This window comes from Pseudogymnoascus destructans (assembly GCF_001641265.1).
Source record: "Pseudogymnoascus destructans isolate 20631-21 unplaced genomic scaffold scaffold_1, whole genome shotgun sequence".
NCBI classification, from domain to species: domain Eukaryota; kingdom Fungi; phylum Ascomycota; class Leotiomycetes; order Thelebolales; family Thelebolaceae; genus Pseudogymnoascus; species Pseudogymnoascus destructans.
In genome coordinates, this window is record NW_020167520.1 from 1,718,165 (window position 1) to 1,736,743 (window position 18,579).

General features: G+C 54.9%; 5 protein-coding genes across 5 annotated transcripts; 3 read left to right on the top strand and 2 right to left on the bottom strand.

Moving 5' to 3' along the window:
* Positions 1 to 296: 296 nt before the first annotated feature.
* Positions 297 to 2,947, top strand: VC83_00426 (uncharacterized protein). The gene is made up of 3 exons (XM_024464120.1): positions 297 to 437; positions 502 to 696; positions 764 to 2,947. Exons 1-3 carry the CDS (start codon positions 375 to 377, stop codon positions 2,441 to 2,443), a joined length of 1,938 nt encoding a protein of 645 aa, XP_024328751.1. The 5' UTR covers positions 297 to 374; the 3' UTR covers positions 2,444 to 2,947.
* Positions 2,948 to 4,202: 1,255 nt separating this feature from the next.
* VC83_00427 (uncharacterized protein) lies at positions 4,203 to 6,975 on the bottom strand. Its single transcript, XM_024464121.1, has 2 exons — positions 5,458 to 6,975; positions 4,203 to 5,397 (listed from the first exon to the last, which is right to left on the bottom strand). Exons 1-2 carry the CDS (start codon positions 6,323 to 6,325, stop codon positions 4,487 to 4,489), a joined length of 1,779 nt encoding a protein of 592 aa, XP_024328750.1. The 5' UTR covers positions 6,326 to 6,975; the 3' UTR covers positions 4,203 to 4,486.
* Positions 6,976 to 7,939: 964 nt separating this feature from the next.
* PUF3 lies at positions 7,940 to 12,384 on the bottom strand. Its single transcript, XM_024464122.1, has 5 exons — positions 11,603 to 12,384; positions 11,294 to 11,474; positions 11,025 to 11,226; positions 8,736 to 10,970; positions 7,940 to 8,657 (listed from the first exon to the last, which is right to left on the bottom strand). The coding sequence occupies exons 2-5, from the start codon at positions 11,327 to 11,329 to the stop codon at positions 8,200 to 8,202; spliced, it is 2,931 nt and encodes a 976-aa protein (XP_024328749.1). The 5' UTR covers positions 11,330 to 11,474; positions 11,603 to 12,384; the 3' UTR covers positions 7,940 to 8,199.
* Positions 12,385 to 14,206: 1,822 nt separating this feature from the next.
* On the top strand, positions 14,207 to 15,284 carry VC83_00430 (uncharacterized protein). The gene has a single exon (XM_024464123.1). It carries the CDS (start codon positions 14,730 to 14,732, stop codon positions 15,072 to 15,074), a length of 345 nt encoding a protein of 114 aa, XP_024328431.1. The 5' UTR covers positions 14,207 to 14,729; the 3' UTR covers positions 15,075 to 15,284.
* Positions 15,285 to 17,464: 2,180 nt separating this feature from the next.
* VC83_00431 (uncharacterized protein) lies at positions 17,465 to 17,968 on the top strand (the record flags this gene model as incomplete). Its single annotated transcript, XM_024464124.1, has 1 exon — positions 17,465 to 17,968. The coding sequence occupies one exon, from the start codon at positions 17,465 to 17,467 to the stop codon at positions 17,966 to 17,968; it is 504 nt and encodes a 167-aa protein (XP_024328432.1).
* Between the last annotated feature and the right edge of the window lie 611 nt (positions 17,969 to 18,579).

Genomic DNA, 18,579 nt, shown 5'->3' on the forward strand with positions numbered 1-18,579 from the left:
GGGACAAGTTCCTGTATCCGCTGATGTTTTTGGCCTTTTCCGACTTTTCGACCGTTGGTAGTTACTATATCCATGTACCTTACCATACAATCTTATCCAAACATCTACTTCCCCTTTCCCCTGATTACTATGTACACCCTCCCCCTCCCCCCCCCCCGCTCCCCCTCCCCCTCCGTTTGCTCGCCGTGCCCCCGCTAAACAGACACCGATCCACAACCACTCTTTCCCCCCTTCACCCTTCTCACCCCCCCCCCCCCCCCCCCCCCCCCCCCCCCCCCCTAACAACTCGCCTTCCCCTTCAGACTTCTTTATCTTCGCTGTATCCGCCTCCCCCCTGGCCTCACTGTCCGACCCAGCCAACCCGCCGCGCAATCATGGAAGGCTATCTTCTCGTGCCTCCCGAACGGTCTGCCATAATAGGCCGCGCTGTGTGGAAGGTAGGCTTCTACCTACCCTACCCATCACCTTACTTAACATCAATGCTAATCTTTGGTCGCCCAGCCTCGCTACGTCGTCCTTGGAACCAATGGGCCGCGGCATCCCACGGCCCCGAAACCCTCCCTCCCGCGCTCGATCTCAGCAAGAAAACTCCATGCCGCGCGCCAGGGCCTCAAGACCTCCTCCGTTTTCCAGAGTTCCGACGATCTCACGCGCGTCGACCAGGACCAGCTCTGGCTCACTGTGACCAAACAGAAGGTACGTCAGACACTATGACCCGAGCCCGCTCGTCCGTGCTGGGCATGCCGCTAACTCGGACATACAGGGCGACTCGGAGATCATATCGCACAACCTTCTCTCATCGATACGCAGCTGCGAGATCCAGAGCATCCAGTTCCGCAAGCCAGGCCCGGCCGTCCCGACGCTTATCCTAACCTTCGAGCTCGACGCGGCATCAGAGCGCCTGCGCAAGCGCCGCTCGAGTCGCTCCGGACAACTGACCTCGCCATCGAGCACTTTTCCCAACTCACTTCTCTTCCGCCCAATGCCCGATGACCGCTTTGATATCTACGATTGGCAGGTGACGATCGCGCCGCGAATCCGCCCGGCTACAGCAGAACGCGGCGATGCGTCGTCGAACGACTCGGCGTCCCTCTTCGCCTTCGTCAACCCCTTTGGCAATTCACAGAAGCAATCCGAGCGCCCTACAATCTCTAACCCCATTCCACAACCAGAGCCATTCCTCCACCATCGCACCTCGACCAAGGGCCACCGACCCCCCCCGAAACCCATTAGTCTGATCTCGCCCTCTCCTTCCTTGCGCTCGCGACACAGCGACCTCTCCTCTCCAACCTCATCTTTCTCACCATCCGGGCCGCTGCCTATCCAGCACCCCCCTCTCCCCTCACCAGCCTCGACGCTCAACCACGACGGCGACCTAATTTCCAGCTGGACCTCCGCCCAAGGCCGCTCCTCGGCCCTCTCACACTACACGCACGCTTCGACCCCTCCCACGGGCCCTCGCGAAACAATCCTCGACCGCGCTTTCTCCATGCGCTACATCCCCGGCGCCGCCGATGCGCCACCACCCTCCGAAGAGGGCAAGCTGAGCAGCATCGCGCGCTTCGAGGCCCTAATGCGCGACCACGAAGCGCGCAAGAACCGCCCCGCCACACCCACACACAACCGCAACGAAAGCGTAGCAGACTGGGACATCGACGAAGCCCCCGAGTCAGATGATTCCGACATCGACCGCGTCGCCCCTAATCCTCGCACGCAGAATGCGCGCCGCGTCGATACCCCCTCTGACGACCCTCTGACGTGGAGCATGCATACCATCTCCGCACCGACGCAGCGCGCGCTCGGCTATATCTCGGGTCGCACCACACCGGCTACGGGGCGCCCAGGGAGCGCGCGGAGTGAGGACCACCCGCCTATGCCGACTATGAGGGCGCGTCCAGGGGAAGGCGGACGCGCGATACCGGCAAGTCTGAGTTTGGCAGGGATGGGAACGAGGGTTATTCCCCCTGCACCGAGGACTGTTGATACTGCCGAAGAAGAAGAGGAGGACGAGGACGAGGAAGATGATGAAGAAGAATCAGACGAAGAGGATGAGGAAGAGGACGACAGGGAAGTTGACCTCTACTCCGCCGCCTTCCCACAACCTCCCAGCAACCCTCTGCCACGCTCCCGTACCGCCCCGCCCACGCGACCCCCACTATACCAGCGCCATAGCAGCGCGAGCTCCTGCCTGCCTGTGCAGACGAACGTCTCCAGCGCAGCGGCCAGCTCGCGCAATAGCCGCAACAGCGACGCCAGCTCAGGCTTCGGACTTCCCGAGGCTGAAACGGTGCTGGTGCGCGGCTTGAGCCAGGCGAGGCTGAGTAGGCTGGTTAGAGGGACGCAGCCGGGAGTGCTGCAGAGGGGAATGAGTGAGGAGTCGAGGTGTGGTGGTGGATGGAGGGGGGGTGGGATGTTAGGGGGCGTGGAGGGGGGGTTCATGTGATTCCCTCTCTGACAATCCCAACATCGCCACCAGCACGCTTGTGATTGGCGGTTGAGATTATGGGTGGTTTTTTTTTTTTTTTGCTTGAGCCTTTTTTTGCTTCCTTTCTTGCATTGCCAGGTTTGATGATGTGATGATGATTCGATTTGATTGATACCGGCGGCAGCTGGTTAGGGAGGTTTACTGATTCTGATGATGGGTGGATGGGCGTCTAGGATATACCACCGCCTCCTTGCCTTCTAGGGTGGGGGGTTGGACCGCAACTTGTGCATTTTTTTTGGTATTTGGAGTTTCAGGGATATGGGGGAAGGAGATGGCAGCATATATGTGGAGGAGGAGTGTAATGTGTTTTTGATTTACTGGCATAGTATGAGATGTCGGCGGCGTGATGCGGGCGCATGATGTATGTAGACGATTTAGGGGCTGAGATGGCCTGCCTCCACGAGGGTAGCCTGGAGCGAATTATGATGAGATGAGATACCAGAAATCATTATTGCTTTATCCATGTTGATGTTCTCACCTCCGTGCCAGAGTTACTGAGAGATCACACATATGGGCTTTTAGATCATAATTGGTTGGTTCGCGGTAAGTTCCTATGAAGCCCCTATACCACTAATACATCCTATGACACAACTGCATCATTTGGGAATGTTCCATTCCCAACCAAGACGACAACCACCTCGCGGAGCCATGTCTAACAGTTCTTTAATTCAACTCTTGACCTAACGCCCTAAAAACAGAAGGAGAATGAGTTAGTTTACCAAGGCTTTTATCGATACAGCCTCGACAAACTTACCGATGCGTCTGATGAACCGAGACTTGGTTCTGGTGGCTGAACGCTCGAAGCCACTCGCACAATTGCGTCGACAGGGTTAGAAATTGGCGACCAGGGATCGGCCGTCTGCAGATCTGGCCGCCAGTGCGGCGGCAGAATAGACTACGCAGTGGATAGGTACCGCCGTCGCGAGGGTAGGGGAGGATAAAGGTTAACTGGCTATGTAAGCAGGCATCCCGTAGTCGCGATGTGGTAGCGCACACTGTATTGCGAAGTAATCCCATTATCACGGTGGTAGGTGGTAGATGTAGGCGATGTGATATGAGCGAGTAGTGTGTTGGATGGGCGCCCATGTCGGTGCATCGCCACGGCCGTGAGAATAGTGGGGGTAAAAACAAAGACTCAAATGTACTTCCTAGATATATCCCACGTCAGCCTTGGTGGACTGCGGCGTCAAGAAGTCATGTGGCTGGAAGGAGACTTGATCCTTGATCCTGGCGGGATGGGCTGCCTGGAAGGCGGGCTCCAGCGCGGCGAAGTCCTGAACAAGAAACTTCGGGAGGGGGATTTTTTGGCGATGGCGATGGAGCAGTGGCCTACGGAGCCGCCAACCCCTCATCTACCAACGTGGAGGGGGCAAGGTGGAGATTAGCAACTGTCGTGCTCATTGCCCCGGCTAGACGCCCTCCACGCTCGCCTTGGTTAACGCTTGCTCTTATCACTAGACTGTAAAATAGTAAAGTCTACGATCCCTCGTATTCTATGAATATTTCACGTTTTCGGAACAGAGTCGTTGTGTTTGATATAGATTCGGACCTCCTATAACCCAACCCCGCTTCTCCATGACCGAAGTTGACGGACAGGTCAGAGCTAGCAGGTCAGGATATCTAGAATTGGAAACTTAATTGGTAATCGTGACAAAGAATCTTGGAACTTAACATGCTCAATAAGGGGAATTCCTCAATAAGGAGCCGAGATTAGCGCCTACGTACGTACATTTTTTGGTAAGTTATGATGTTCGATTGGTGAGTTTACGTACTTGTATCATCCTGGTAACCTTGCGTAAGCCGATTGAGCCACACTTCAAAACCATAATTTGATAACGACGACAGTCACTCTCCATAGCATTGAGCTTCATAGAGCCGGTGAGAGGCGATAGGTTTACAGGCTCTGTAAGTGGGATAAAGGGTAGTATTCCGAGTTTCCAAGCGTGTTTCCAACCCTATCCAATTTTCATTATACAAAACTCAGCAATCCAACACAACACCTCACCACATCCATTGGCTATCGTAAATGAACAACCCGCCGTGCCCACGTAGTGCATACCTAAGAGATGGGCTCCTCAGAGCATCTGCCGCATCTCCTGCACCACCCATAACGGTATCCAGCTCTTCATTGATTAGATCCGTCAGTTCTGTCTTCCAAGTGCTCTCCTTCTCTTCGTTTTCGCCCCCATCTTCGACGTTTTCATTCTCCTCCGATGACTCTGTTACCCTCGCAGCACTGGCCCTTGCACTTGCCGCCGCACTTGGACCGGCGCTTGCCTGCACTGCCCTTGGCACGTCTGGGCTCCTAGTCGTATCGGGGGTCTCACCTTCAAGCATTGACGCGGTCCTCACATTATCCGGTGTCTCATCATCCACAAACGACGACGGGCTTCTCGACCTATTCCGTTCCTCCTCATCCACAGGTATCGGCAGCGCATGCGGATAGTCGGGACTAGGCATGTCTTCATCAAGAGGGGGTCTGTCGTCCACAACCTCCACGCCGTCAACACCAAACCTCGCCATCCCCTCCTCCCCCCACTCCTCCCACGGCTGCCCAGCCCCAGGCCTTGCCCACCAGGCATCTCTCCTTGCCCAATCCAGCGGAACTCCCCTCGCCTCCCTGCGCTCAATAAACTGCGCCGGCACCGAATCAATCGCAAACCAGACACCATCAACCGTCATCTCCGTCTCGATTCCCAGGATCTCCAAGCACGACAGCACAGAGAATAGGAGTACTCGCGGCTCCTCAAGTCCCAGCGCCGGCAGGTGCACCTCCTGCGCCTCGTTTAAGCCCGGCAGGGTAACCATCACTGGGATTATGCCGTACCTGAACGTCTCTGCCGCAATGTGCGCAATGTACACGTCTGCGCACTCCACTTGGTGGTGCATCTCGAAATCAAACATTGCAGCTCCTGGACGTCCCTGTCAACCCGGTCCGTCACTGGATAGCCTACCAGGGCCGGTCAACTCACCGTAATTGGAATACAGCGCGACCAGGCTCGTGGGCTGAACATTCATCGGGTCAAGCGCGCGCTCCAGATTCGCCCTATTGATGCGCCGCTCAAAGGGGGGCGGGAAGATGTTCTCCGCGCTAAAGCCGAGGACAGTGCTATCGCGTGTTCGTGAAGGGGGTAATGTCTCGTTGCCGTGCTGGTCGACAGCAGCCGAGTGTTGAACGCGGTAGAATCGCCTGGGGCGTGGTATCACGGTTGGGAGGGTGAGCGGGGCGAGTGGGTCGACGGGTTTAAAGGCCTCGATGAGAAGAGGTATATGCTGGATTTCAACAAACGGCTCGACGAAGATTGGGTCGAAGAAGTCTGGTAGAGGGGAACCAGCCTCGCCTGCCTGCGACTGTGGGGGCACAGGGTCGAGGATCTCGCCCATTCTCTTCCCGTACATTGCGATCCACCCAGCCAGCGATCCTTCTGCCGGTCCCTGGAACGGAGCAATATCAGGCCAAGGCTCCACGCCCTCCTCCTCCTCTTCCCACTCATATTGCAACGGCCCCAGCCTTTCCTCATCAGCAATCCGTCCATAATCCCACCGTGGAATACTACCACTGACACGGAGCAAATCCCTCGGCTGTAGCGCAATCCCCTGCTGCGCGCGCAACTGGCCATACGCTCCTGGCGGGATCTCATTCGCCGGCGGGAACGGGAATGCGGAGGCCTGCTCGGGCCTCCTGAAGGTAGGGATGTCGGCTTGCCGTGACGCGCGGGGAGGGAGCGCCCAATCTTCCTCGTCTTCTTCTATCCCGGGGAGAACTATTCTTGGGGGGCTGGGGAGGTCGCCACTGGGGAGCCTGAGCTGGACGAATTTTGAGGGTCGTGGTGCCGCCATTTGGTGTGTCTGGGCCCCTGTCGTCGGGCTGGAGATGGCATCGCGGGTTACGCGGCGGGGTCTGGATCATCTAGATTCCGTGGCGTGGGGGAGGGAGGCCTATTGGGAAGACGCGAGGGAGGTGGTGACTGCCGGCTTTGTGAAGCTGGTGAGTCTGGCATGATGGGCAGGCGCGTCTAAGGCGTGAAAGGCAGGAATGCCCTGCTGGGTTCCATGCTGGTTCTGAGGAAGGCGTGAGGGTGGTGACTGCCACCTTTGTGAATCTGGCAAGTCTACTATAAACCCTTTTGAATACGGTGCGCCTAGCATGAAAGGCAGGCGCGTCCTGTCATGGAGGCAGCCGCATCCAAGACATAAAAGGCAAGAATATCCCATAAACCTCATACTATTTCTATAAAGAATGGAAGTGCATCCCACAAACAAACCCAACGCACAAAAGGCAGGCGCGTCCAATACACCTAGATAGGCGGAAAGAACGTCCCGCCCCCCCTTTCACCTCGTGCCTTCCCACCACAACCCCTCATAAAACGGCAAGAGCCTCCCTCCACCATAGCTCCTGCCTTCACACACACATTCACCCAACCACCCACCACCACTCCTCTCCTTCCACACCCTCTCCCAGAAGGAGCCGCCAACAGCTACCAAAGAGCACAGCCACACCCACAAACACTGATACAGTCATCATCGCTCTTCAGAACCGAAGGAAGGGGCGCGCTTACAGCCGCTCATACATCCGCTCCCCGCCCCCGCTCCCGCTTCCGCTCTCGACATGCGGCGCCGCCGGTCTGGATCTGATGGTGAGATGTGGTAAGCGCTATTCTTATAAAGTATCGTCAGACCTTCACATGGAGTAAACATGGCACAGGAACGGGCAGGGACACAGCATATCACCATCACAGGTACAGACACATGCACAATCACATGGACAAACACCCACAAAAGCAGAGAGTAAACACAGCAATCTTTCCATCTAGCCGTAGCATACAAAAACCCCCATCCCATCCCATCCATCTATCCCCATTCCCCCACAGTAGACAAACAGCAGCAGCAAGGAGCACCAGTCAGTCAGTCCAGTCCTATGCACCCATCTGCTCAAACCACAATAAGCCAGTCCGGTCCAGTTCAGTGACCCAGACCCAGCTTACGACGTTCAAACCAGTGAAGCACAAAACCCAGCTGCTGCGTCCAGTGTATACATTTCATTATCCCCTCATCTTACCCCCCCGTCTGCCCCAAACTCGCATGTATCGCATCGCATTGCATAGCAAGCATCGCAGGCAGCACGCATCCACAAGATCCAAAGCCCCATTCATACCACCCCCCCCCCGGGCCCCTTCCCCCCAATAACGTCCCATCCGATTCCATTAATCATCTCCCTCCCAAAAGAGTTATCAAAATAAAATAAAAACGCCCCCAGCAAAGTCCAAAAAAAAAGCAGTCGCCTAAAAGGCGTTTGTATCCCCCCCGCAGCCAAGAGGGGAAAAAATCACATAGAAACAACAAGCAGCGAGAAAAAAAAAGGGTTCAAACAAAAAAACCAACAAACACTCCCTATACCCCTCATTATCCCCCCATTGAACCCCCTAATAATGACCCCACACTGATTTTTTATATGTCACCCTTCCCACCCTATTCCCCGCTTGAAACACAAATTATAATCACTCCCCAAAAGCCAAGCCATAGATATACCCCCCCCCCCCAAAACATCATGGGGACTCAAAAAGCAACAACGGCACCAGGAGAAAACCACAAAAACACAAATTTTGGGGCCAAAAAAAATAGACACAGCACCAGTACCCCCCACACCATCCCACCCCATTTTTAATGCCATTTTTGTCAACACTCATTCTTTGTGCAAAAAAAAGAAGCGGAAATTAACACCTAATGGTTGATTGCGTGTCGAGCGATGCGGTCTCGCTCTCGATCTGCACTTCGGGCACGTCAGTCTCCTTCCCAACTTCCTTCCCAGCGCTGCCACCGACGTCGCCAGCCTCATCGACGGTCGATCCGGTGGCGCTGGGCAGGTTGCTGCTCTCGGGGCTATTCTGCTCCATCGTGAGCATGGGCGTCGGCGCCACGGAGCTGACGTCGAGCGTAATCGCTGGTCCCTGCGGTGGTGCCGCCCCACGGCCATAAGAGGGCGTGGCGGATGCGGTGCTGACGGTTTGGCGGTGCGAGCTGGTGCTGGGCCCGGTCGGGGCGACGAAGATGAGCTTCTCGATGGCGGCGATCTGCTTGCCGTAGTTGTACTTCTTGAGCTGCATGAGCTGGGGCTTGATGTCCTCGACGAAGGCGTCGCGCTCATCACCCTGGAGTAGGCCAAGGAGTTTTTCTGCAGAGGGGGGTTAGTTGCTGTTATATAGGGGAAGGGGAGGGAGTATGAGCAAGGGGAGAAAGAGAGATGACTTACGAATAACGTAGTTCCCATACTGATCCTTCATCATCAGCTGCAGCGGGCTACTCCCATCACTCTCCAGCGCCACTATTTTCGCCACGATCGTCTGCCTCTGCTCCGTCGTTCCGCACGAGATACTCCGCTCCACGACATTCGACGCGAACTTGTGCTTCGACAGCGTCAGGACCTGGTTCGTGACCATCGAGATCAGCTTCGCTTGGTCCTCCGGCTTGCCGTGCTGAATAACGTGCTGCACGACGTAGTTACCGTACTGGTCGACGATGAGCATCTGCGCGCACGCGAATAGCTCCTTCAACACCGACGTCTGGTCAGGAGGCGTGCAGTACTCGAGCATGCGCTGGATAACGCGGCAGCCGTACGGGTGCGTCGCGAGCGTGTGAACCTGCGTGCGGAAGGCATCGAGGATGAACTGGACCTGTTCTGTCGGGCATCTCTCAATAGCCTTCTGGATCACATGGTTACCGTTCTGGTCCTTGACGCACTTGAGCACGTCGGCCTGGAGCTCCCTGACGAGCTCGGCCTGCTGGTCGGCGAGGACGTGCTCGAGCGCCTTCTGCACGACGCGGCAGCCGTACATCTGCAGCGAGAGCTCTATGACGTGGTTCTTCATAATTTCGGCCAGGATCTTTTTCTGGATCTGGTTTCCGTGCTCAAAGAGCTTCTGGATGACATAGTTGCCAAAGACATCAGTCATCAGCTGCAACGCATTTGGCTGAATCTCTCTGAAGATCTGCTCCTTCTCGTCGCTGTTGGCTGTCTCGAGCTTCATTTGGATGAACCTCGAGCCGTGCTGGTCACCGCTGAATTCGACGACGTGGCCGTAAATGTTCTTCAGCTCATACTGCCTTGTGTTCGACTTGGCGTTGTTCCTGAACTCCTCCAACAGCAAACTCCTCACGCCATGACCAATATCTTGGTCCCTGGCAGGGCCCCTGGGCACTGAGACAGGAGGGTAAGAAGGCATCTGGACTGCGTAAGGCGCGAAGCCCTGCGGGGCACCGCGGAATGACTGTGGTGTAAAGTCCCACTGCTGCGGCTGGTATTGTCCCTGGAAGTGGGGGTTGTAGATCGCCTGAGGATTATAGAATCCCGCCTGTTGTTGATGCTGCCCAAGCTCCAGCCTCTGGAGCCCGCGCTCAATTTCAGAGAGCCCTTGCATATGTTGCGCCTTGGCGTTGGCGTACGCGTTGAGCTCTGCACTGGTCATTCCATGGGCGTTATAAAACCGTGGGCTTATCGGCTGGCTCGGGCGGTCACCCAGCGCCGACAAGCCATCCAACTCACCGGCTCGCGAGGGCCCCCTCGAATTCAGTTGGTTCGAGAAGGCACCATCACCGTAGTGGCCTCCGAAGTAGCTGTTCCGTTTCTGGGACAGCGAATTCTCGTCCCACGATATGTGTTGTCCATTTGGATGTGGTAGCTGCCCATCATACCCGGCATATGTGCTTGGAGACACTTGAGGCTGTTCGATGGCGTTCACCGCCTCGGAAAGCGCACCCTGGAGGCTTTTGTCGAGTAAGGTGCCACGAGTGTAATGGGCGTCCACATCCTGCGACCTGTCGGAGCCGGTATTGTAGCCCCGCCCATTGGTTGCCGATCCGAACGACTGGGTCCTACCGGTCAAGCTGGGCCTCTGCATATGTAAAGAGTTCTGTGGGGTATGGCCGAATGCCGAATACGGGATCTGGCCAAATATCGAAGTGTTGGTCGCCGCACTCGAGGCAGTCTCTGGGCGCCTCGAGGGTGGCAGACTTGGCTCACGTGAGGCACCTCCTTGCGTGCTTCTGTAGCCTGAGCCAATCTCACGGCGTTGATCATACATGAATCCATCCTGTAAGTCAAATCCGCCATTCATCGCCTGCATGCCACCCTGCTCGCTGCTTTCGCCAAAGCTAATCGAGCTGTACGGGTACTTGAATGCCCCCGAAGCTGGGTCGAGGTTACTCTTCGGCATGGGGCGGTGGTTCATGCCTGGGCCCTGCCCGATGGCCGGCCTCGACGTGGCGAGGTACGGCGATGTGTTCTGTGCTTCCGAGAGCAGGCCATTTGCGGCCGCGCTCGCATTACTCCCCCGGTGACGGCTTGGGGATGTCTCTCCACTGTGGTTTGGCGATGTGGGGTCAACTGGATTCCAGGGTCCATTGTTGCGAGTACCCCATGGGTCGGCCTCGGAGGAGGCGGCTAGTGCCCCGGAGCCACTTGGGGCAGCCAAATCATCGTCATGAATCACTACGAGGCAATTGTTAGGGTCCAAATCAGGAGATGGGGGGTAAATAAACGCACCTCTAGAGCGCGAGGTGTCCCTCTTTCCAACGCTATATTTACTTCCAATAGCATTACCGTTACCCCAGATTCCTCCATGGGCTTTCCAAGTATTATTTGTACCAAAGCCTTGGCCAAGTGTAGTATTTTGTGTAGGCTGCTGGTCGTCTATATTATTTCGTCCAGCGGTAGACGGAAAGTCCCCAAAACGAGTCCCACGAGCCTAGAAGGAACATATATTAGCAATTGAGCTGCTGGACGCCGGAATGGGAAGGGGCAAAGAAACTCACCGAGTTCATGGTTCCAGCAGGTCTATTGATAGTCATGTGCAAAGTGTAGCCAGAAAGGACGGAGACGTCGCCTTGTCGTATTATGTACGGGTATTCGAGATGGTGTATATGTGTGTAGAGGTCGTCGACAGCTAGCGTCTTCTATTTACTCGATATCCCGTTGGTCTGATGCGCTATGTAACTGTAGAGAAAACGGCTTAGTTAGCATGCGCTGGTACATCTTGCAGGGCTGAAGATGTGGAGGAAGGTGCGTCCGACGGAAGCGGCTGAGGAAAGTGGAAGCGACTGGCTGACAACGGTTAAACGTACCACAGTGAAAGGTTCCTTCCTGAAATATGTGACTCTCAACCAGTGTAAGTTGCATGTACAAAGAAAGGTTGTAGAAGAGGTAAGCGGCGAGGAGAAGGAAGAAGAAGGTCGAGCATCTGAGGGTGAAGGGGACCGGGGAGTAGTTGAAGGAAGCGTTGAAGGGGGGAAACCTGCAAACAGGGCGACAGAGACAAGGTGCTGAGTCGGACAAGGCAGGGGGGTGGAAGGAAGGACTGTTTGAATGAATCAAATGAATCAAGCTGGTCGCACGACACCTTTTGCGTTTGTCATATGCGGCGTGGGAGTAAGCGCACCAGACAACTAAACTCCGAGCAGGTAGCCGTACAACACAACACGTTCTACGTGTTGGTAGGCTCCCGAGAGGAGAGCGGTGGGGAGGACGAGAGTAGGTATGTAGTGTAGGTGGTGTAGGTATAGGTATAGGTCGAGGTAGCGTAGGCGGTTGTATGCGGTGTAGTGTGAGTTGCGCGGGGCGTGCAGACAGGCTGTTGATGTCCACGGTTTGTGTCTATCTGTACGCTGTTGCACATTTACTCGGGCTTGTATTTTTGGACTCTTGTTTGTTGCACTGGAGGCGAAAGGAAGGAGACGTTGAGTTCCTGTTTCGCAACTTGTCCAATGGAGTTTGGTCGGGGGGTCGGAAAAGCTGCAAGGGGGATGTCGAAAGAGGGAATGCTGGGTGAGGATCGAGGGTTGAGGGTTGAGAGTTGGGAGTTGGGAGAGATCTTTGTTAGAGAAGTGACGGAAGGGGGGAGAGGAGGAGGGGGGGAGGGGGGGGTAGCAGGTGGAAGTGCGGTCGAGATTGAGTTTCGAGGATTCGAGGTTTCGAGGATTCTTCGATCGAGGGACAGATGTCTGCCAGATGTGGAATATTCCCTGGTGTCGGTGGGCGGGAGGTAGGTGGAAGGGTTTCGGCAGGAAGTCGGTCGATAGGTGGGATATATGTCGCCAGCCAGGTACGGATCTGGGAGGGGAGGTATAGTGAGGCGGTTGGAGCGGATTTAGAGTGAGGGAGGTGAGGGGAGAGAGACTGAGAAGGTGCGACAGGGAAGGTGCGACAGAGACGGGGGGGATGGTGGTGAATATGAAGAAGACGACGATTGGGGTGATGCCCTAAAGATGGTTTGATAGTTTGGCGGCAGTCGGTCTATGTTTCTATATTTTTTTATTTTTTTATTTTGGAGGGTTTGGAAGGTTTGGAAGGTTTTGTGTGGTGGTGGTGGTGGTTCAAGTTGGAGTAGTGTCTCCCTAGTGCAAGTGGAAGTGGAAGTGCAAGTGCAAGTGGAAGTACAAGTGCAAGTGGAAGTACAAGTGCAAGTGGAAGTACAAGTGCAAGTGGAAGTACAAGTGCAAGTGGAAGTACAAGTGCAAGTGGAAGTACAAGTGCAACGGAAGTACAAGTGCAAGTACAAGTGCAACATCAGATACTTGGATAGACCATACCATAGACCTTTCGATAGTGGTTTGTCCAAGTATTAGCATCTCTACACTATTCTCCGTTGGTCACCTTTTTTGTTTTTTGCTACCTGTTACTTACCTGCTGCGTGCTACTTGTTAGAGCAAGGCAGATACTTTCTTCAGTCGATCATTGATACGATGACTGATGGGCAGGTGGAGACGAGTTAGTGGGTTGTAGTGGAGAAGGTCCGTCATCGACGGTGCGGAGAATCTACTGGGCCAGATTGTTCAGTTCTTGGTTAGTGTCTCTATATCCATCTACTGCCAGGACCGTACCGTATATATAATATATACTATATTGCATCCAAAATCTCCATTGGGACTGTGCGCGTAGGGCAGGATGAGGGAAGAAAGCGAGGGAGAAGGGAGAAGGGAGAAGGGAGAAGGGAGAAGGGAGAAGGGAGAAGGGAGATGGGAGATGGGAGATGGGGAAACTCTCAGCTCAGACATCAGGGAGTACCCTCGTGCGACTTCGTCCATCCATACAACCCTCCCCCCCCAGCAAAGTACCCCCCACGTCCCCCCCTGAGTACCTGAAGCGTTCCCCAACATCCATCACCCGCAAGTACCTCTCTCTCGCCCCTTCTTGGCTGCCTAGACTGCCTAGACGCTAGACTGCTAGACTGCTAGACTGCTAGACTGCTAGACTAGACCACTACGGGAGTGGGGGCGGCCACCAAAGTTGTCATCTCTAATCCCATACCATACTAGTTTACTAAACTACTAAACCAAAAAAACCGGCCTTTTCCACTTTCTGCCCAGCTCAGCCCAGAACCACCACACCAGGCCGAGAGGAGTAAGACTGCGCCAGGAAACTGGGTATTAAGCTTTCACCAATCCACCGCATCATCCCACGCCCTGCCCGATCCCGCCCGGACTGTCAAAGTGATGAAGACCAGATCAAACTGTACACACGGAACAGAATAGAACTGGACAGACAAACTGCAGAAAGAACAGAACAGAACAGAACAGAACAGAACAGAATAGAATAGAATAGAATAGAATAGAATAGAATAGAACTGAACAGAAAGAACAGAACAGAATAGAATAGAACTGAACAGAAAGAACAGAACAGAATAGAATAGAATAATAGAATAGAATAGAACAGAACTGAATGAGCAAACACACAAATCCACTGCACTCCCTTCTCTCTTTCACTCCCTTTCCCCCTTTCCCCCTTTACTCCCTTCCCCCTTTCACTCCGTCCCAAAGCCGGCACCTAAGCGCGGTAGATGGGTGTTGGTGATGCGAGTAGATGGGGTGAGACAGAGAAGAGACAAACAAACCACTCTATCCCATATCGAGTCGTCCAGCAAACACGCGTTGAAAGAGGGGGAAGGAGAGGTGGACAGATCTGGATACTCTAGATGCTAGATGCCAACCTACCAGACCCCATCTAACCAAGGGGGGTCCCCTCAAACAGCAAAGGAAACGGCTGATGACGCTGGATTGTGGCACGGGTTTACGCGTTCTTCACTTGCTAACCTACGGTACCGTGGAATGAGATGGCCTGGTGGACGGCCGCGGCACAAGCCAGGAACGATGGGGGGAGTGTCCTCATCTTCCATATCGAACGATCTCTAATGACTCCAGTGGTACTGTACTGTATCAAGGGCATCAAAAGCATCAAACGCACATAGTCACACACATGATGCCATTCCTCGTACGCACGCCCTCTTTCCATTCCATTCTTTCTCTCCCACAATCCCTCTGTACACAACACCACACACCACACACCACCAACCCATACCATCAGCCAGCCACAGCCCCCATCGCCCACCCACCGATTGGCGCGGAGCCCAGGCCCACCCACCGCGCTCATGCACAGCGTGGCGCGGCGATCAGATCGGCCCGATCGATGGGATCCGGTTCGTCGGCGGAGACGTTGAGGAAAAGCGTACAGCGCATGCATCACATCGCATCACATCGCATCGCATCACATCGCATCGCATCGCATCACATCACATCGCATCACAGCACAGTATACTCTTGAGGCGTGTAGTATTGCCCGGCCTGAGAAGCAGTCGCCCAGTCTTCACCTACCTGACTTGTCTACTGTACTACACTGCTGTCTGACCGGTTACGCGCTAGCGATATGTTGTGTTCCCCCAGACGGGCGGCAACGTCGACTACTGCACGCACGCACACTCTATCCCTTTCCCGTACATATCCGGGTCCACTATCCCATGCCCGCCCGCCCGCCCCAGTCGTTGCTAGTCTCCAGGAGGGCCCGATGGGATACTTTGTTGCGAGCGAGGCCTAGAGCGGCGCGATGTGACGGCGGGATGGGGGACGTAAGGGGGAAGTAAGGGGGGAGGGGTGTTTGCTTGTCTTGTCTTGTTTGCTTGCCTCCCCGCGCCCCCATCCCCACCGCTGCTACTGTTGCTGTTGTAATACGACAAGAGGTAAAGGGATGCTAGACATCACACCCCGTCGGCTACGACATCCTTCACCGTTACAACTGACGGATGGGTACAACCAACAAGTGCTGCTGCGGTATGTACGAGGGCACAACACACGCACATGTGCGGGCTTTGTGTACTCAGACCTACATATGCCGATGACGGTGGGGGGGAGGGGGAGGGGGGAGGGGGGATGGTTTTTCCGGGCCCGAAGAGGTGTGGTGATTTATATCCCAACCAGACCAGAGCGGGCTTCTTGGTGGATGTGGGTTTCGAGCCGAACGACGGGCCGAGTTGGTGAGGGGTTCGGTGCGGATGAGATATCGGGTTTGTACATGGGCGTTTAGAAGGGAAGGTGGGGGTTGTCCAACCCTCCGTGGTGCAGAATACCGCTCTGTACACCAGAACAGATAACGAGCAGCGGTTCTGCAACACAGACGGATCTCACACGAACCGCTTCCCCCTCGTCGCGCAACTATTCCTCATCGTAGCCGGCTACGCGCCCGCGAGGCGCATGACGTGATTGTAAGTGGAAGGGGGAGGGTTATACGGGACGGGAGGGACGGGGGACGAGGGGACGGGCGGGAGCAGGATCTTGTGGGAGGTGTGAGGGCGCTTGGTGTGAGGGCGCTTGGGGGGAGGTGGTACTGGGCTTATATGCAGTTGGGGTTCGATAACCCATCCGTAGCAGCACGATGGATGGGTGCTGCACTTGTGGTGCAGAGTCGTGGTAGAACATTGTCGGGAGTAGCGCGTGAGCGTGATGAGGAGAGAGAGAGAGAGAGGGCGTTAGGGCGAGTTGATAGAGCATGAGTATATATACTGCCAAAACCAAAATAAAACAAACAAAAATCCCCAGAAACCCCAAAATAATCCCTCGCTCCCCATTGGCCTCCCCACAACTCCTCCCTCACCACATCAGAAACCGCGTTTCATCCCATCTCCCTCCCAAAACAGCAATCAGCTCAAACACACCAAACACACACCTCCACCCCACCACGGAACCCTCCGCCAACCCCCCTGTCTCATCCCCTGGCCCCCAATTCCCCCCGCCCCAATCACCCATCCCAATCTCCCCACAACCAATCATCTCCCCCCATTCCCCCCACCAACCTCCACAACCCGCTTACACCGCACTCCTATTGGTCGGGCCCATCCGTCCCCTAGCGCTAGGCCCTGGATTAGTCGTCTGTTCTCCTGGCGCTATACCCCTTGAAAAGGCCCCTGTTGTTAGATTGGGAGGATTGGGTGGGTGGGATTTGGGTTGCAGCGTCGTGCCGCTTTGGGGCCAGACTAAGTTATCGTCCTCTCCGGGGCGGCTTGTGTCTGCCTCCTTGCCTCTCTTCTTCTTCTCCTTCTTGCTCTTCATCGACAACGACGACAATAAGCGCCCTCTCTTGTGTTTTTTGTGTTCCCGGACGTTTCGTTCACGACAATCTTTTTTTATTCCTTCGGGATACCCACGCTCTCTTTTTTTACGGAGGGGTTTAGATTGCAGAAAAGGCTTCATTCTCTTGCCTGTGTGCTGCTTTGCCCTGTTCCGACTACTTGCTCACTGCTTTTGACGATTCGGATTTGTGTGTTTTCACAAGACGGAGAGAGATCAAGAGTCGATACTACCACTTGAGGTATGTGATTTGATGTCATCGCCGCTTTGGGGATTCCTTCATTCCTTCCCTTGCATGGGGGGGAGCAGACTTCACCTATCCGGAGTGCCGTCCGATGCGTATCAACAAACCAGTAATCCCACAATCGTTATCTGTTTTGGCCCACGACTCCCAGCTCGGACACACTTCATTTTATTATTTCTACTACAGAAACACAGTCACTAACGACGTCTCATCAATAGATTAATTAATCGTTCGTTCCTCTCAATCAAACTCGCACACCCACGGACGCAACTCAACACACCGAGTACCCATCACGACCCAACAACATCACGAAACCCCACCACCACCCACCACCCACCACAACCGCCAAAATGCCTTCTATCCTCCGCCGCGAAGACTACGAAGCCGGCTGGAGTCCCCTAACCCTCGACTTCATGATCGTCCTCGTCTCCCTCTCCTTCGCCGGCCTTGTCTCCGTCGGTCTCATCTACGCCGTCCGCAAATACCAAGCCCACCGCGCCTCCCGCCACACCGCCCTCCCCTCCTACCACACCCGCAACATCCACGACCTCCACGTCGCCGCACCTCCTTACTACGACGAGAAGCGCCGCCACAGCAGCCGCAGCTCCAGCCCAGGCTCCGGCCCGAGCTCTCCGGTGCCGGAAATCAGGATTACGTTCCCGGATGATGTGGATGGGCAGGGCCGCCAGCTTAAGGGGCGCGTGGTCGTTGTGAGGGTTGGGGAGAAGGGGGGTGTGGGGCTTGAGCCGGTGAGGGATGAGCAGCTGCCCAAGTACGAGCGCGATGGGAAGAAGTGGGATGAGCTGGATATGGAGCTCATGGGCGGGCTGAAGGAGAAGAAGGAGTTCCTGTGAGCCTGGAGCTTGGCTATGCTATGGGATGGATGGGGATTTTGAGATTTCGGGATGGGTGCTGCTTAACGACTTGATGGCTCTTTTTCCTCTGCCCTTGCCTCCTCTGATGAGACCTTTTTTGGGTGGGCCTTGGAAAGTCTTGGAATGTTTATATACTCGTTGCGGACTATCAACAACAATGATGTCCGAAAGTTCCTGTACAAAAAAAGATGCCATACGAACATAGGGGCTTTTGTGTTCATCACTTTCTGGGGAGGCTCTCTTTTTTACTTCTTGGCATTGGCATTTTTGTTTCTTCGTCAGGGAGTGGGCGATTTGGAATAAAAAACTTACTCACTCACTTTAACGGTATTTGCTGTCTGGCTGTCTGGCTGTCTGGCTGTCTGGCTGTCGTTGGATTGAGCTGGGAAGCAGCCATTACCTTTCTGGTGTCCATAGACGCAATACAGACAAACGCTTGTAGCGAAATTCATTGATTGACTGCATAAAGTATTGTTGTGATGATATATATAAATGGACCCTCATTCAGTTCACCAGCTGGGATGATCTACATGACAATCCGGGTTTGGTCTCACGCGCACGCACAACACCAAATATTGAAATTCATGCAT

What these genes read in the sequence shown, in the direction of transcription:
- VC83_00426 (XM_024464120.1), top strand. Translation starts at nt 375, where the DNA reads ATGGAAGGCTATCTTCTCGTGCCTCCCGAACGGTCTGCCATAATAGGC. An exon ending in TAGGCCGCGCTGTGTGGAAG is followed by an intron (nt 438 to 501) that starts GTAGGCTTCTAC and finishes TTGGTCGCCCAG; the next exon opens with CCTCGCTACGTCGTCCTTGG. An exon ending in TCACTGTGACCAAACAGAAG is followed by an intron (nt 697 to 763) that starts GTACGTCAGACA and finishes TCGGACATACAG; the next exon opens with GGCGACTCGGAGATCATATC.
- VC83_00427 (XM_024464121.1), bottom strand. Translation starts at nt 6,325, where the DNA reads ATGGCGGCACCACGACCCTCAAAATTCGTCCAGCTCAGGCTCCCCAGT. An exon ending in CGCGCTGTATTCCAATTACG is followed by an intron (nt 5,398 to 5,457) that starts GTGAGTTGACCG and finishes AGGGACGTCCAG; the next exon opens with GAGCTGCAATGTTTGATTTC.
- PUF3 (XM_024464122.1), bottom strand. Translation starts at nt 11,329, where the DNA reads ATGACTATCAATAGACCTGCTGGAACCATGAACTCG. An exon ending in CTGCTGGAACCATGAACTCG is followed by an intron (nt 11,227 to 11,293) that starts GTGAGTTTCTTT and finishes TGTTCCTTCTAG; the next exon opens with GCTCGTGGGACTCGTTTTGG. An exon ending in GGACACCTCGCGCTCTAGAG is followed by an intron (nt 10,971 to 11,024) that starts GTGCGTTTATTT and finishes ATTGCCTCGTAG; the next exon opens with TGATTCATGACGATGATTTG.
- VC83_00430 (XM_024464123.1), top strand. Translation starts at nt 14,730, where the DNA reads ATGATGCCATTCCTCGTACGCACGCCCTCTTTCCATTCCATTCTTTCT.